The sequence below is a fragment of the Penicillium robsamsonii genome (assembly GCF_028829455.1).
Source record: "Penicillium robsamsonii strain IBT 29466 chromosome Unknown utg000006l_segment0_segment0, whole genome shotgun sequence".
NCBI classification, from domain to species: domain Eukaryota; kingdom Fungi; phylum Ascomycota; class Eurotiomycetes; order Eurotiales; family Aspergillaceae; genus Penicillium; species Penicillium robsamsonii.
Genome location: NW_026643224.1, coordinates 978996 through 995184, shown reverse-complemented (window position 1 = coordinate 995184; position 16189 = coordinate 978996). Strand labels below are relative to the sequence as shown.

General features: G+C 48.1%; 8 protein-coding genes across 8 annotated transcripts; 3 read left to right on the top strand and 5 right to left on the bottom strand.

The window, feature by feature from the left end:
• Positions 1-1125: 1125 nt before the first annotated feature.
• Positions 1126-1329, bottom strand: N7447_010108 (uncharacterized protein; the record flags this gene model as incomplete). The annotated part of the gene is made up of 1 exon (XM_057234370.1): positions 1126-1329. One exon carries the CDS (start codon positions 1327-1329, stop codon positions 1126-1128), a length of 204 nt encoding a protein of 67 aa, XP_057081654.1.
• A 151-nt stretch (positions 1330-1480) lies between these two features.
• On the top strand, positions 1481-2192 carry N7447_010107 (CFEM domain-containing protein; the record flags this gene model as incomplete). The annotated part of the gene is made up of 3 exons (XM_057234369.1): positions 1481-1561; positions 1616-1754; positions 1813-2192. The coding sequence occupies 3 exons, from the start codon at positions 1481-1483 to the stop codon at positions 2190-2192; spliced, it is 600 nt and encodes a 199-aa protein (XP_057081653.1).
• Positions 2193-3164: 972 nt separating this feature from the next.
• N7447_010106 (glycosyltransferase family 32 protein) lies at positions 3165-4244 on the bottom strand (the record flags this gene model as incomplete). Its single annotated transcript, XM_057234368.1, has 1 exon — positions 3165-4244. The coding sequence occupies one exon, from the start codon at positions 4242-4244 to the stop codon at positions 3165-3167; it is 1080 nt and encodes a 359-aa protein (XP_057081652.1).
• A 1288-nt stretch (positions 4245-5532) lies between these two features.
• N7447_010105 (NAD-dependent malic enzyme) lies at positions 5533-7644 on the top strand (the record flags this gene model as incomplete). The annotated part of the gene is made up of 8 exons (XM_057234367.1): positions 5533-5598; positions 5654-5875; positions 5931-6134; positions 6200-6328; positions 6381-6514; positions 6567-6833; positions 6891-7255; positions 7313-7644. The coding sequence occupies 8 exons, from the start codon at positions 5533-5535 to the stop codon at positions 7642-7644; spliced, it is 1719 nt and encodes a 572-aa protein (XP_057081651.1).
• A 566-nt stretch (positions 7645-8210) lies between these two features.
• On the bottom strand, positions 8211-11144 carry N7447_010104 (putative ubiquitin-protein ligase (Asi3); the record flags this gene model as incomplete). The annotated part of the gene is made up of 2 exons (XM_057234366.1): positions 8211-10670; positions 10719-11144. The coding sequence occupies 2 exons, from the start codon at positions 11142-11144 to the stop codon at positions 8211-8213; spliced, it is 2886 nt and encodes a 961-aa protein (XP_057081650.1).
• An 833-nt stretch (positions 11145-11977) lies between these two features.
• On the bottom strand, positions 11978-12402 carry N7447_010103 (elongin C; the record flags this gene model as incomplete). The annotated part of the gene is made up of 3 exons (XM_057234365.1): positions 11978-12116; positions 12182-12230; positions 12282-12402. 3 exons carry the CDS (start codon positions 12400-12402, stop codon positions 11978-11980), a joined length of 309 nt encoding a protein of 102 aa, XP_057081649.1.
• Positions 12403-12560: 158 nt separating this feature from the next.
• N7447_010102 (SDR family NAD(P)-dependent oxidoreductase) lies at positions 12561-13724 on the top strand (the record flags this gene model as incomplete). Its single annotated transcript, XM_057234364.1, has 3 exons — positions 12561-13064; positions 13117-13510; positions 13567-13724. 3 exons carry the CDS (start codon positions 12561-12563, stop codon positions 13722-13724), a joined length of 1056 nt encoding a protein of 351 aa, XP_057081648.1.
• Positions 13725-13877: 153 nt separating this feature from the next.
• N7447_010101 (Pectin lyase fold/virulence factor) lies at positions 13878-15897 on the bottom strand (the record flags this gene model as incomplete). Its single annotated transcript, XM_057234363.1, has 2 exons — positions 13878-14929; positions 14982-15897. The coding sequence occupies 2 exons, from the start codon at positions 15895-15897 to the stop codon at positions 13878-13880; spliced, it is 1968 nt and encodes a 655-aa protein (XP_057081647.1).
• Between the last annotated feature and the right edge of the window lie 292 nt (positions 15898-16189).

Here is a 16189-nt window from a genome sequence, read left to right as displayed (position 1 = left end):
TCGATGCCCTTGCAAATCAGCACTGTGCCATATCTGTAGACGAAAATCCTGTGGCAAGTACATGTGATCGGTGCTTTTTGTTCCTTGATCTGGTTATTGACCCCAACGAATGAATACTAGTGTACTTGGCACTGTGTGTCAAAGACCAAGCATTTGGTCCAGTCTGCGTCTCGACTGGTCCCACCCCCGCTAAATGTCTCACTTGTATGTGGACCCTTTTTGAGTTCTCAGTCGGTCTGGATACCCTGGACCAAAATGATTCTCACATCTCGACTCTGTTGCCATATATGATCGCCGTATGCAGGTACAATAATCTCACCGAGTTATATCTCTCGGCCAACATCTAACCTTCTGTATTACGGGAATCAAATGACTATTAAGTCCAATGACACTCTAGAAGGGTCTAGGGTGTCTTTGAGGCTTTTGTTGAGAGTTACGTTGGACATCAATAAGCCTTATATCGGCTGACAGGGTTGATCATTGCCTCCTGAGTTTTGACCCTTTGATGCTATTATTCGAAGAACCAAGTGAAGCCTTGTGTTACCCCAAGCAATTTCACTCATATTACTATTATTGTTATATTAATTGTGCAGACAGCTCGGAGCAAGTCCTAATGTGGTATAGTTCGATACTACGCTCACCCTCGGGCCCTGCCGCGGCCTGCCGGGGTTCAATCTTCCCCGGATTTTCCTCCATACATGGGGTTTGCCACTTCATTTTCCTTTTTTTCAGTCATACACTTTTACAATATCCTGCATACGCTTTCTTTGTAGATTGGCCACAAGGCTCTTTGCAGGAATGCAATATGGAGACGCTGCACAACCAATGCTACATGTACTGCTACGTGTACTGCTACATGTACCACAACCTGTACTTCCATACTCCGCATACCGCGTCCATCGATGCCACTAAGAGTCTAGCTTGACATATCCTGACACAGTGGAAATTAATGTCAGTAACCGTCTGCCGTGTGACTGGCAAATAGAAGTACCAACAATTGCCACTGGTCCAACCTTTCCGGTGGCTTCTTCGTTCGTCCTAGTCTAGTCTCGACTTGGCAATGCGGGCATACGTACACCGTACGAGACCAATAGCACCAACCCCGGTCAAGACTCGCTTCAAAGCTCAGTCGGCTGCGGGAACCCAGGATCCGGCGTAAGCCCCCAGGCTTGGCTGTGCAATAAGCGTCCATTGTTTCAATCCGTGGTAATTACGATCTGATTCAACCGCGGCCTTGGCCTGCTTTTCGGTGGATTGCCTCCCATTAAGCATGCGGAGACATGTGATGGTCCCACGCAGTCTTTGGTGCAACCCTGCGGGTTTCTCCATGGAAGATGGGGGAGACTGGCAAAGCTTATAAAAAGGGCCTCACCCATCCAAGTCCAGACCTGCTTCTCAACTCATCCGCACTCGCTATACACACTTGACTGTCTTTTCCGGCACTTTAATAATACCTTTTTTTAGTCCAGCTATCATCAAGATGAAGTTCTCCACCACTCTGATTGCCTTCGTTGCCGCCGGCCTCGCCAGCGCCCAGCTGCCCGATGTGCCCTCCTGCTCGGTAAGGGCATTGATGCTTCACAAAAGGAATATGTCTGCTAACACTTACCTTTAGCTGAGCTGCTTCCTCTCTGCTCTCCAGAGCGATGGTTGCTCCGAGCTGCTCGACTTCAAGTGCCACTGCAAGAAGACCGAGCTCGTGAGCAGCATCACCCCTTGTGTTGAGAAGGCTTGCGAGTACAAGGACCGCATCTGTATGTTAACAACCTTACACTCTTCCCAATGATCCCACTTACTAACCCACGCATCCAGCGGTCTCCAACGCCGTCGTTAACCAGTGCTCTTCCGCCGGTGAACCCATCTCGATCCCTCCCATCGAGACCGGCGCTGAGACCACCACCGCTGCCGAGTCCACCAAGACTCCCACCGTCCCTGAGCCCACCACCGCCAAGCCCACCGAGTCTGCCAGCTCCAGCGAGGGTGAGAGCTCCACCACCTCTGCCGCCGGAACCACCACCGCCGCCGGTACCCCCATTGGCTCCTCCTCCGGTGTTGCCTCCTCCACCCCTCTGGTGACCAAGACTGGCGCCGCCCCCTCTTCCTCTTCCCCCGCCTTCAACGGCGCTGGCAGTGTCAAGGGCAACATGGCTGGTGTTGCTGCCCTCGCCGCCGCTGCCGCTTACGTCCTGTAAATATATCTATACCTAATCTGAGGTTGTTGCCGGTGGCTGTGACTGGCTCGTGTTGGCAGGTGGGATTTGCTTCCTTTTTTGCTAGCTGGGCTGGTTGTTCGAGACGCCTGAATAGGTCACCTCCCTGTATAGTTTGATAGTTTGACATGCTTAATACAATGCACGTCTTGTTTCTACCTCATGGGTGAAACGGATGTTTATGATTTGATCTTTCTGTGCCTCGTGGTTAAAGTTCGTAGGTATATACAGAAATGCGTATATTAATCGACAATGTAAAGAAAAGGGTTTGGTGTCACTATAAATCCAAGCTTCACGGGCATATCTTAGAGAAGCACTTAATACAGGGCTAATTGATAGACTTCTCACCTAGCAAAAGACTCTGAGGGTTGTGGGCTCTCTCGGTTATTGTTCAGATCGATAGATGTCATACGTTCAAACTGTGATGTGCCACTTTGAACAACGGCATAAGATGATGAATACAATACGAGAAAGTATATCAGAAAGAAAGATGATAGAGTGCAAGATTTCTGGATCCGAGCTATAGAATATAGAGGAACTGTATATAACCAATGCAAAACACAGGTAAATTCAAGAGGAAATGGGACATGGCGGTCAGCAGTGATTTGGGTATGACCCGCATATCCAGCCCAGTTGACAATGTGATATTGGAAGTACAGGCCGTGCATAATGACGAGATCCTACATCTCAGCATAAGATATCATAGCCTTAGGTATATGCAGTATATGCATAGTCAACCTTTATTCACATACCACAAAAAGGGTATGTTTCGCCGAATTCTTGTACCAAACACGACCCCACTTGAGATCATATTGTTTGTGACTTCTTTAACACTCTCGTCCTATTTTCTGCTGACAGCAGCGCTGGAGACTGAAGTTGTCGAAATAAACGGAGAGAAAATAAAACGTTCACTGGTCCGTTCAATGTTCTGAAAGCATCTGTAGATTCCATTTCTCATATTTTTGTCTGATTTTGCATCTTGTCATGCTTCCACGATCCTCGGAATTTATGCTGTACGTATGCCTGCGTTGGAATTGTTCCGTCATTTGTACTATTGGAGTGTCGCTGGCCCATCCCGAACCCATCGATTGGTAGTATCAGGATATCTCCCACAAGTCTCGGTTCCTTCAATCCACTCAAGTCGGTCAACGACAGAAGGTCCGGTTGATACTGCTGCAATTGTCGGAAGACGACATCTGTCCAAGCAGATGGCCCAGTCAGTTCCATGACTTCCGATGTATTAGCATGGAGCTCCGAGAACGTGGTTCCTCTTGCGATTGTGAAGTTTTGCAGGGCGGTCACAGCCCAGTCTACCATTTGGTCGAAGATAGGATGTCTAGGAGTTGCAGCAATGGTCCACTGGCAAAATTGCATATCGGGGTGAAGATCCTCGTCGAAAATAGATCCATTAAGGCGATCGAATTCAACCCCTAGAACGACTCGAGTATGTTCCTGATATTCTTCAGGCACCCACAAATCAATAGGCTTCAAGTTAATAGTATCGGTGTCTGTATAGACACCGCCTTTAACTGATAAAATCATGTACCTTAGCAGGTCAGACTTCATTCCGGTGTTCTTGAGTTCTCTAAAGATTCTCAAAAATGTTGGGTTTCCTTGAAAGTGCTGGTGCACGAGTGCTTCTGCTCCTTCATCTCCAACCAAGGTGTATTCGTAGTCGCGGTTATAGGCCAGCCAAGAGAGGGTCTCGGATAGCTGCTCAGGATTGGCTTCAAAATCGGCTATGCTGAGATTCGGCGGGGTGAGATATATTTGCCATATATTTCGTGGAAATAAAGAGGTCCAGGTCTGAGGTTGAAGCACTTGATTTGTTTGCTTGGTACTCGCGTTGGTCAGGGGATCGGAATGAGACCGGAGGGAATAACGAAGTAGGGCGGCCACCAGAAACAACCATAAGGCAATCAGTAGCCCGATTTTTAGCGCATGGTTCCGAAGCCTTGAAAACCGGCCAAAAATTTCAACGCGCACAAAAGACTGGAATAACGAGAACAATCGTTCTAGCGGCTCTTTGAACATTTTGCTCAATCGCTGTAGAGTGAGGTCATGGAGCACAAGATTGAGAGATGTGAAGATCACATACAGATTTGTTGCCAATTTTCTTCCCTCATGGGGCCATAATATGGATTCCCAGTACGGAGTCGGCTTGCCTCGAAGGGGGCTGAGACATAAATGTCGCCTACATAACTAGCCGGGCAGTAAGCTGCGTTAGTCAAGTGTGGGACCAAATTACGCCCAAGTCATAGCTTTTAGTATAGCTAAATAGCTTCATGGCGTATACTCAACAGATTTGAAAAGTGATGCTTTTGAACAGATGATCGGATCAGAAAAGACTGCTGTAACTTATGCTGAACATAATGTGAATTGGGATACCAAATTGGGAAAGTATCAATTAGGAAAGAAAGTGCGTGGGAGAGAGCGCTTAGCGTCTTCGTTAAATTAGCTGAACTAGCACTAATCGTGCCAAGCCCAGCACATACCTCGTGTTGGTGGACCTCTGTAAGATTCATTCGGGTTCGATGTGATGATATAACTTGTCTGAAACTGCCCAGGTGAGGCCAATATGGGTTACATAAAGCCAAGAGAGACTCTTGGAATAACTGCCATGGATGAGCTACTAGTCAACTGGCAACCCAGTCGGAACTTGCCGGAAGCCCGGAACGCGGAAGCCGATTTATCAATTAACTTGGCCAGTCAACCATCTAGGTTGACAGGTGTCAATATTCTTTAGTAAAGGTGCCGGATCCTTACCCTGTACACTGTTACTTACGGGAAGTGAGATATCTAAGAGCCGTTCACAATATTGATAGCCTTTCTCGAGTAGAAAGAACTCGTAGAATACGGGATTAGCTCCCGGTGATATATATTCTCTTGAGATGCTTAATTGCTAGTTTTAAATAACTCAAGATCTTAAATAAAGAATGAAGCATTTGATCAATTACTAGATGCATGTTCATAACACGAGACAAGAGAGTTAGGGTCGCTTTATTTCTCTAAAGGTTGAGGTCATTAGATATGACCTAGCATGGAAGAGTCTTACGATATATCCTCTAAGCTAAGAATCTCTCGAAACATATAACAATTGCATCGTACGAAATAATAATTAAAGTAAGTAGTCATAGGATTGGAGAAGACATACCCATAGAGAAACGAAGTCAAGTCTGCCCTTCATACCTCACGTTTGGCGGAAAGCTTGATGACGACGGGTGGCGCAAACAGGTAACAGGTACGTACCTCCAGGGCTATTAATATTCCTTTAGTCTTTCTGCTTTTTCATCTATTCCAACCTCCCATTTGAGGACTCGACATGGCATCCAACTCCAAATTTCGCGATCTACCCCGCGCCGCGGGGCCCTTGACCTGTCCATACAAGGTAAAACAAGTCCGCATTTTTCTTTTATATAGCTCCGATTCTCACACAGATTTAGGGACCAGCTCTCCTTGAAACATCTCAATTTAACAAAGGCTCCGCCTTTCCAGAACATGAGCGAACAACGTTCAAGCTCCATAGTCACCTCCCGCCAAATATCCAGACACTAGATGAGCAAGTTCAGCGCGCTTATCAGCAGTATCAAAGCAGACCAGATGATCTAGCCAAGAACACCTTCCTGGCTAGCATGAAGGCTCAGAATGAAGTGCTGTACTACAAGGTTCTGACATCCCGAGATAATATCAGCATATGCACTATTACTAACCAGTGAGTAGCTTGTGCAAACTCATCTCAAGGAGATGTTCAGTGTGATATACACACCCACTGAAGGAGATGCGATTGAGAATTACTCGCGATTATTTAGGAAGCCGGAGGGGTGTTTCTTAAATATCAATGACCAAGACGACTTTGATGAGTATCTCGCTGGGTTTGGGACTGAGGAAGACGTTGATTATATTGTTGTCAGTGATGGGGAAGAGGTAATTATATATTTGCTTGAAAGAGGAGTAGTGCATGATCTTGCTTACCATTGATTTGTTTGTAGATCTTGGGCATTGGGGACCAGGGTGTGGGCGCTATCCTCATATCGGTTGCCAAACTGGCGATCACTACACTCTGTGCTGGAATCCATCCTTCGCGACAGCTTCCAGTTGTGCTGGACTGCGGGACAGACGTAGCTATCCCTATTATCTGATTAAATCTTCGTTTGCTGACTCCGCGTATAGAACGAAAAGTTGCTCAGCGACAAGCTGTATCTAGGCCTCCCACAGCGCCGGGTCAGAGGGGAGAAGTACGATGAATTTGTGGACAAATTTGTCAAGGCTGCCAGCAAACAATTCCCAAGGGCTTACATTCACTTGTATGAGAAACCTTTCTTTCTCTGTTATTCGAAACACAGCTAAGAATACCAGCGAGGACTTCGGGCTCAATAATGCACGGAGAATACTCGATAGGTATCAGTCGCAGATACCCTGTTTCAATGACGACATCCAGGGCACGGGGTGTGTCACGCTCGCTGCTATGTTAGCTGCCCTTCAAGTCAGCCAGGTCAAACTTGAAGATGTGCGAGTGGTGATCTTCGGCTCGGGAACGGCCGGTATTGGCATTGCTGACCAAATTTCGGATACCATCGCCACCGAGACACGCAAGTCGAAAAATGAAGCATCCAAGCAGATATGGTATGTAACTGCCAGGCCGGGAGATAACACCCTTGCTAACACTGTTCTTTCATCTAGGTGCATCGACAAGCCCGGTCTCCTTATAAAGTCCCTCGGTGATAGTTTGACCGAAGGCCAGAAATCTTTCGCCCGAGACGACGACGAGTGGTTGGACAATGACCGAGATCTTCTGTCGGTCATCACAAAGGTCCATCCCCATGTACTTATCGGGACATCTACGAAACCCGGAGCATTCACCGAAGACATCATCCGTGAGATGGCCGACAATGTAGAACGACCAATTATATTCCCCCTCAGCAATCCGACACGACTTCACGAGGCGAGGCCAGATGATCTCTATAAATGGACCGATGGACGAGCCCTCGTTGCCACAGGCAGTCCATTCCCTCCAGTTACGCACAATGGCAAGGAATATGACATCGGTATGTATCAAATCTCGTCTCAGACATTGACTACTCAGTATATTAATGATATTTCAGCGGAATGCAACAACTCAACTTGCTTCCCGGGCATCGGTCTTGGTGCAGTCCTCTCGCAGTGCCGTCTCATGTCCAAGAAGATGCTAGTCGCTGCCGTGGAGGCACTCAAAGCGCGGTCACCAGCCCTGAAAGACCCTGCCAAGCCGTTGCTGCCTGATGTAGAAGATGCGCGTGAACTTAGTGTGGATATTGCGGCGGCTGTGATATCGTGTGCCGTGGAAGAGGGACTGGCACAGGCGGAAGGAATTCCCACCACTGACTCGGAGCTGCCAGAGTGGATTCGGGTCCAGATGTGGGAAGCTGAGTACCGGCCTCTAGTCTACGAGAATTAATACCACTGCTTCGCTGGCATGTATTGTGGTTTCGTTTACGGAATATTTTGCACATTTGTCTCTTTCACAACAATCATTGATCTTTCAGGTTCCGTCCAGTTATGATCCCATACCCAAGAAACACCGTGGTAGCTTCAATATGTGCGTAGCTAAATGATATTGGATGAGATACTAGGGAGAGCCCCCCTCTGTACATGGCACAATCACGTCGTCCTGTCTTACATATGAGAGTACCTGGACAACTCTTGCATTTGGATCTCGACCCGAACTTCTGCGGGCATGTTTTTTTTTTTGAACACTTGATACTATCTATAAATGAACGTATCCAATGAATGCTTCTGGATTTATCGTGATGTAAGCTAGCTCGGAATCGATCTCATAGATGTGTGCGGAGTACTAGCAAATAGGGAATTGCCGGTCTGAAAAATCACCATCTGTTGTATTGTACGAAGCAATGCAACCCTCTATAACCATTTATCAAACTGTTCAATACTATAGAACCTATGTGAGCTAAAGATAATAATAAATTCGAATCTAAAAAAACCGAACGATTGAAACAGATTGACTTATGGAACCCATAGACGCATAAATCCTACGACTTCCTGGCGACAAGTGACGCAGCTGCCGAAGTTGTTCATCGCGAGGCTCACGCGACAGTCCTCACAAATGCACAGACAGCGGCAGGGCCAGGTGATGATAGCCCGTGGGCTTGTCTGGCAGACCACACAGGGTGGACCATTAGGACCGAGGCCTGTTGCGCCTGATTCCCACGTGTGGGCATCGGAACTGCCCAAAGTTTCCGAGCGACGGGAAAGGATGAGCTTCTCGAGGAGTTCAGCTTCCTCTTCAGGAGTAGGTTTCCGGCACTCGGATCCTGAGTGCATGGCGTTGAGCTGCTGGAGGCGGGACGAAAAGATGATCCGAGATCTCTCCTGTTCAACTAGTTTCTGGTAGCGACTGCGCGTCATGATTTGTGCATTATCCTGATTTGTTTTGAGATGGGCAGCTAGGATCCTAGCTTCCTCTCTACTGTCGCGATCGCGAGGATCAAGAAGACGAGCGAGTGTGCTCATGTCGATCAGGGGATCTTGAAGGGGTGGGCTTGCTCTATCTGCATACGGTTCAAGCCGGGTAGGAGTCCGACGACCATCTTCCGATGGGTAATCCTCCCATTCCGACTGCGAGGCGTTGGTAGACATGGACACTACGCTTGTAGTGTCAAAGTCATCAGAAGGCGGAGAATAATCAGAAGTTTGATCTTGGTTTCCCCATGCACCGCCAATCTTCCACCAGCTGTACAGCCTGTCGCCTAACCGGCTTTCATCCGAGCTCATCCAGTCTGGGCGATTCGCGCGCTCTCGCTTCCTCATCTCGACCTCGACGTCAAAGTCATGGTCATCGGGGAGCTCAAGCTCTCCATTTTCAGAGAGGATCCAGAAATCTAACGGCTGTGATGGGTTCACCTTGCCGTCATTAGACTTCTCTCCACGGTGACCCACAATGCGTTTCAGCCACATTGGCCGAGCGCTTATTCTCAGTCGATCAAGCACGTTATTGAGCCCGTATGCAAGCCAACGGAGCATTATGAGAGAGATTGCGCGGAAGAACGAAAGTACATGCCATAATCTGATAGATACTCGCACTGCGCCAACTCCCCCAAGCTCAGCTCGAGATTGCACGGCTCGAGCACCGTTCTTGGGGTTCTCAACCTTCTTTTCGCGATTGTAACCACTTTCCCAAGCAGATTGTTCTGGCATATCGAAACTCGAGAAACCCATAGCTTCGATAGGTCGACTGCTGGGTTCGCTAGGTTCGCTCTGCCAATTGCCATAAGATGAAGACTTCCGCCTCGAAGCTTCAATCTCTGACAGGCGATCTTCTTCTAGCCATGTCATCCGCCGTGCGACAACTGCTTTGCCCTCGTTCAAGAACACAGCCTCACTTGCCGCGGTTAGTGCAACATAGCCGATTCGAAGCAACGTCGTATAAAAGTCTTCGTGTCTGTTTATACGGATGCTCCTTATCTGGTTTGATCCTTGCATATTCTCGTGGGCCATCAAGAAACGGTCATAGAGTGAGACAGGTCGATCTTCTGAGGGTAGCGAAACAGCGGTGATGGTAAGTGCCAAAGTGTATATTGAGAGACAAATCACAATGCCGCCCAATAAGAAGATATGAGGGATGAATCCCACAATGCAGACAGTCGGGAACCTGAGCACGCCGGTTTCGAGGCTCACGGGTGGACCGCCTTCTAACCCCCACGACATGGCTACCATGAAGCAGGCACCCCAAAAGGCGGTGCTGAAAAGTCGATATTTGCTCTGCTTCCCGAAGACTTCTAGTATATGGGAGGTAGCACTATTGCAGCACGAGATCAATGCGATAAGTAACAATTCGGGGGTGACATTCATGCGTTCCAAGATTTGCGATCTTGTGAGTAGTTCAAAGACCGAAGTTGAACTGTCATCAGACCCACCCGAAAGCGCACTGAGGGGACTTTGTTTGGGAAGACCGAACAGGCCTAGTCCGATGGACTTACTGATCATCGACTCGGCTTCTGCGAAGGCGATTGAGTGTTCGAAGATGGACATCCCCGTCTCGGTCATCACGGGCCTGCCTTGTAATGCGCACGAGAGTGTTTCAATAAAGTGACTCAAGCAAAGGAGCATGAATGTCGGCCAGAGTAAGGAGAACGATCCATATGGGATACCGGGATTGGTTCCGCGCGCCATCTTCACAGCACTGCACGACCGTTCATCAGACTCCCATCCCAAAAGGGTTGAGCTAATCGAGTAAAGAGCACCCCCGTCACTGGAATAGTCGAACACGAGTTGCCTTCCAGGATATCCGTAGCGCATTGTCGAAAAAGAGGGTGATGTCTGACATCGGATTCCACGGAGCAAGCTGAGGATTTGGGACGCGAAGAGAATGATAGGAATTAATCGGAGAGCCGCACGCCTTTCCCAGCCAAGTCGAAGGTGTCGCCGTGTAGATGCATAGATAGTAATTCGGTTGAGGATCAGCGCCTAGACCTATCAGCATGGTAAGTATACAAGTCGAGAGCGGGGTCTCACCTCTACCAGACAGGCAAATGACCAAAGACTTGTCAGATACCCAAAGAATCCACCAAGCTTCTTCATAGCGCCCAAGAACTCAGCAATGTAGTAGCCACTCTCCTGGCCGGCTACATCGGCTAACTCAGTTCCGGCCATATCTGCTGCATGTGTAGCGGCCGTACCACTGGCTCCAGCTGCTGAACCAGCCTCGCTCCAAATGTTTTGCCCCAGGGCTTGAATTCCGGTTATTCTAGCGATAGTTTGGGGAACCGTTCGGAGGGCAAAGGTCTCGGCGTGTTGAAAGGCGCGAAGGGGGGAGGTCAAGAGTTGATGCGGTAAAGAGGATAAGGAAGAAGTTTTTGGCGACAAGGTTGTATTCAAATGTTGCAACAAAGCCGTGCTAGATGTGGTTGGTATTGTGGAGGGTTCCACGATGCCTGACATGTTAAGTCGGTGTTGTATGCGCCTCTGCGGGTAAGCCTTATCAGTGATCCGGGGCAGATGCAATCGACACGGAGGGCCGCCAGTGCATCCGACTGTGGGTATAGGAAAATAAGGATATTTAATAATTAGATGTGACTAGACCGAAGACCACAGTGAGCAATGCTCCTGTGAACTGCATCCCGCAAATCAAAATGTATGAAAGAATGATCTTCACAATGGCGGGCAGTTCCTTGGAAGTTGGCACCGGTGGAGCCAGGGCCCGTCAATATTTGCTGACTCAGCCACCGGAATCTCCAGCCTCCTCAGCCTTCAGCTCCAAGTTGATACTCCGTACGAAGTACACTCTGGTCATCTTAATTATATAGGCTTCTACATCATGGATATGATTTCCTGGTTCAATTTGTCTCCTATGATCCAAACCCTTTGCCAGTGATAGTCTAGACAAGCGTGTTATCATGGGAAGTATTGATCTGCCATCATCTTTAGACAAATTCGGCCATAGATGTATTAACCGTTTGCATATGCTCAGATGGGATAAGAGGTCTCCTGCAGAATTGAGGATACTGCTACATCAAAAAAAAGGAAAATATGTATTTGCATAAAGTTACATATATTCTATCCCATAGAATACATATCATGACATAACGCCATGACCAAGCCTGTGTAAGCTAGTCCGGAACTCCCCATGGTATTGTCATAAAAATCGAATGTCGTATGTCATTGCGCCATGAACCATTGCAAAAATGACGTGAGCTGAAGCAAGAGTAACCGCTACCTGGGGTCTCGGTGAGAAAGGTGATGGGAAACTCAAGGTCAAAGGCACCACGTGCAAATCAAGTATCCAAGAAATCGGCAGCCATCAGGAGCTCCAGACATAACTCGGGTGGAATATCCATGTCAGGCACGTTGACCTGGTCCTTGTGCTTTTCATTGTAACAGAAGTATTCGCAAATCTTTTCGACAACGATGCCACTAGAGTGAAACAAAAATTCGTTAGCAACGTCTATCAAACAGAGACGTGTAAGCACGCGACGTACGAGAATTCCTCCAATACACAGCGACCGGTGAGACCCTCAGGGAATTTGCCTGTAGGTAATTAGTACAGCCCGTGCAGCAATGGAACTCGAGTCCACATACTCGAAGGGTCCAGCATGCGCCGGATGGTGCCTGAGACACAAGCTGCGCTGCGGGGGATAATGAATTCAAATCCGTCGTTTGAGACTATAGTCACAAACTCGGAATCTGTCGATGGCGCCATCATGAAGCACGCGTCGCGTAGATGTAGGAAGTGACCGCTGTGGAGCGAAAGATCCTTCTGAGGTTGGCGTGTTGGTCCGTGCTGAAGCTGCCCCCAATGACGCACCCGATTCTCCCGATATCGCGTTTTGCTTGGACTTCAGGCAGGGTAAAAACAATATGAGCAGTCTGAGAGTGCCTCTGATTCGCTTGCGAGTGCCAATCCTATCACTTCAGGACTCATCAAGGCTGATCAATTTACGCAATGTAGGCTACGCCAGCAGCCGAGTATTAAGTCATTTGGGACATACAACGCGATCATACTTATCTCAACCAAATGAAAAACATCCCATTTCATTTCATCCTGGAAACCGACTTTCCGGCCGAAAATGCATGATCACCGGTGGGACATCCGGCATCGGCTTTGCCATTGCCGAACGATTTCTACAAGAAGGCGCATCGACCATAGTCCTCGTCGGCCGATCTCAAACACGCCTAGAGGAAGCAGCCACAAAGCTTGGGTCCCTCGCAGTTACACCACCAGATCTTGATGAAAGCGATGCTGAACTTGCAACTCGGACCTCAGAAGAAGATAACCAGCAAAGCACGCAAGGAAGGATTCGTGTACTTGTCGGAGATGTCTCAGACGCCGGGTCATGGATGCGTGAACTCGAAAAGGAAATGGTTAGCTACCTTGTCTATGTCTACAAATCCTCCCCTCCTAACCATCATGCAGGCCAATGTAGACGTCCTAGTCAATGCTGCAGGAATTTCGATATCAAACATTCTGCCAAGATCCGAGCTGGAAGATATCTCTACCATCCTACGTACTAATCTCGAAGGCGCAATACTCACTTCGCGCGCATTAATGCGTGCCTCTATCCGGAGCCGGATACGGAATCGGAGTGATCCAGCTGCGGGGACTAAGCCCCCCTCGAAATGCATTATTAACGTCTCCTCTTTACTCGCCCTCAAGGGCGGGACTGGCGCAGTTCCATATGCTGCTTCCAAAGCTGGCCTTCTAGGTCTGACCCGGTCATTGACTGTTGAGGCGTCGGCTTCGATGAAAGATATTGTCATTCGGTCGAATGCTATTGTGCCAGGGTATATTGATACACCCATGATTGCAGGTATGTTGGTCTGGGAATTCTATATTTGCTCGTGCATCGACTGATATCAATACTAGACTTCACACCCGGGGAAATGAGCAGGCTGAAAGATCTCATTCCTCTTCATCGATTTGGAGATCCGCGCGAGATTGCTGATGCAGCTGTGTTCTTGGCACAGAATGAATATGCCAACAATTGTGTGCTCAATCTGGATGGTGGAATGAGTGCCGTTTGATTCGATCCGAGCGAGAAATCTAATACCAAATGAAAAATTTGTATTTGTAAAGAAACCCTACCCTACAATATCAGAGCAGGGATTTCATCAATACTGATTTGCATACTATAAACTAAACATTGCTGTCGTACAATCTTCTATATGTCACAACACTCAAACAGCCGTAACAAATATTTCATCGACCACCAAACCAGTTGATCCACCATTGATCTTGACAGATGCGCTGGTAACTTTGCCACTTTGCGCCGCAGAATCCAAAGTGACAGATTCTCCATCCACCGTGGCGGTCGAAGCATTGTCCGAGAAAGCGATTTCCAGGATCTGCCACTCCCCTTCTCTGTAAGGTGTACCCGCAGCAAACTTCACAGTAGCAGACTTGGAAACACCCTGGATTTCCACTGATGGCAATGTGCCAGTACCAGCCGGAGTCCAGACTCTCACATTAAGGCGGAACGGAACAGTGAGAGAGATAGGTCTGGTAATTGAAACGCCAGAAGCGAGCGAAAGCGATTTACCTAGCCCACCCGATGGGTCTGCCACAATGGAGGCGGTTCCCGTGGCAGTCCAGCCGGCTAGACTCGAGTCATCGAAGCGACTAATCCACGCCGGAGACTTTGTTCCAGCACCAGAGTAGAATCCCCGATTTGCGTGCCCGCTTGTGGGGTTATTGAAGAAATCCAAGTCCGCATCACCTGGTACAACAGTTGCAGAATCCAAAGTGGGATAACCGGTCAAGAGTTGATATGCCTTGGGATCCCTCAATCCAGGAGCGGCTAGACCTGGCGCCTCAGTGAGCGAATTGGTAGCACCGGAGTAAGTGTTGATAGAGCCATAGAATGCATTGTTGTTCACAATAAAGTTGGCATCACTCAACTCCCACTTAGCCGCACCAGAGCCATCTTTCTTGAAGATGTTGTTGGTAAGTTGGACATCGAGGGTTGCGGTTGTGGCTTCTGTGACAATATAGGGCGAGAGACCATCTCCAATATAAACGGTGTTTTTGTAGATCTTTCCACCAACGAGACCTCCGTCGCAAACTTGGAAGATTCTTGTCCGGTCATTGACGGACAGGTTGTATCTGATAGTGAAATTTCGAGATGGCTTATCGTAAGGGCAAAACAAGAAAAATCCACCCTCATTGTCGTGGGATACATTGTATTCGAAAAGAGTACCCGAGGTTGAATGGTCCACATCATAAGCCATTCCTAATCATGAGTTAGCTTGACCTAGTCAATAAATAGGAGCTAGAACACATACCATCAAGCGTCGACTTGCCACCTGAGACGGTGTTGTAACGGAAGACAGACCCAACACTGTTTGCGGTCCATAGCCCCGCGTTGTAGGATTCGGAGCGGCGATTGAAACCAACAAGAGTGTTCTTAAGAACCTCAGCATCATTGTTTCCCGTGATAACGATTCCATCTCCACCAATATCGTACAGACGATTCCGTTGAATAACCAATCCAGAGGACGCCGCCCATGGCTTGAGGCACAGAGTATTCCAGAAAGCGGCAAGCTCCTCTCTCTGGCACCAATTGCTCCAGGTGTAAATTCCCTGCCGATCCACCGAGCGGATCTCATTATCTTGAATGAGAAGGCCATCAAAATAGGTTGGAGTTTTTGAGCCGGCGGCCTCAATCACAATGCCACCAGAAGCATTCGCGTACTTCCCCGTAGCAATGCCGGTGGTTGTTGTTGAGGGCATCCAACCTCGTACATCGTGAATGTACAGACGTTGTAGTGTAATGTCCTGGACTCGGCCAGCATCGGCCGCATACACATACACACCACGGCGGGGTGTTTTATTGTCTCCTGGATTGGTGATGTTGAGATCTTGGACAGTGACAAAGGAAGCTCCTTGAATCAGAACTGAGTTTAAGGTGGTACCTGCGCCAACAATCGGCTTCGACTGCGAGGCATCTCCATAGGCACTGACTGTGATAACTGACCCCGCGGATCCACTTTTGTTAAGCACCAGGGGGCCGGCGAAAGAGGTACCTCGTTTGAGTAGAATTTTATCGCCGGCAGAGAGTGACAGATTCGGGATCGAAGTCAAGGTATTATATGGATTTGATTGAGTGCCATCTCCGTTGTTGGTAGCAGAACCATCAAAATAATAGCTACTGCTTGCCAGGCAAAGTGGAAGAAGTGCGAGATAGTGCGTGAGCTTCATGTCGGATACACTCAAATTTGGGAGGATTTTCAAGTATATTCAAGTATAGTAGGGCCTAGTTTCCTTTTAAATAGCTTACAATGAGATGACGAGATACGAATGGAAGATTGCGCTTTTCATTATATTGGGCTACCAATTTATATAGATTGTGTACGGAGTAGATCGATATCTTCTCTATTAGACTTTCATCGAGGCGATATCCGGGTCTCCACGTGTTTCTCCGCAAAGGTTCCTGTTCTTCATAAGATTTACGGGGTATTGCACAATATATGACGTGCTCTCGGATCTCGCT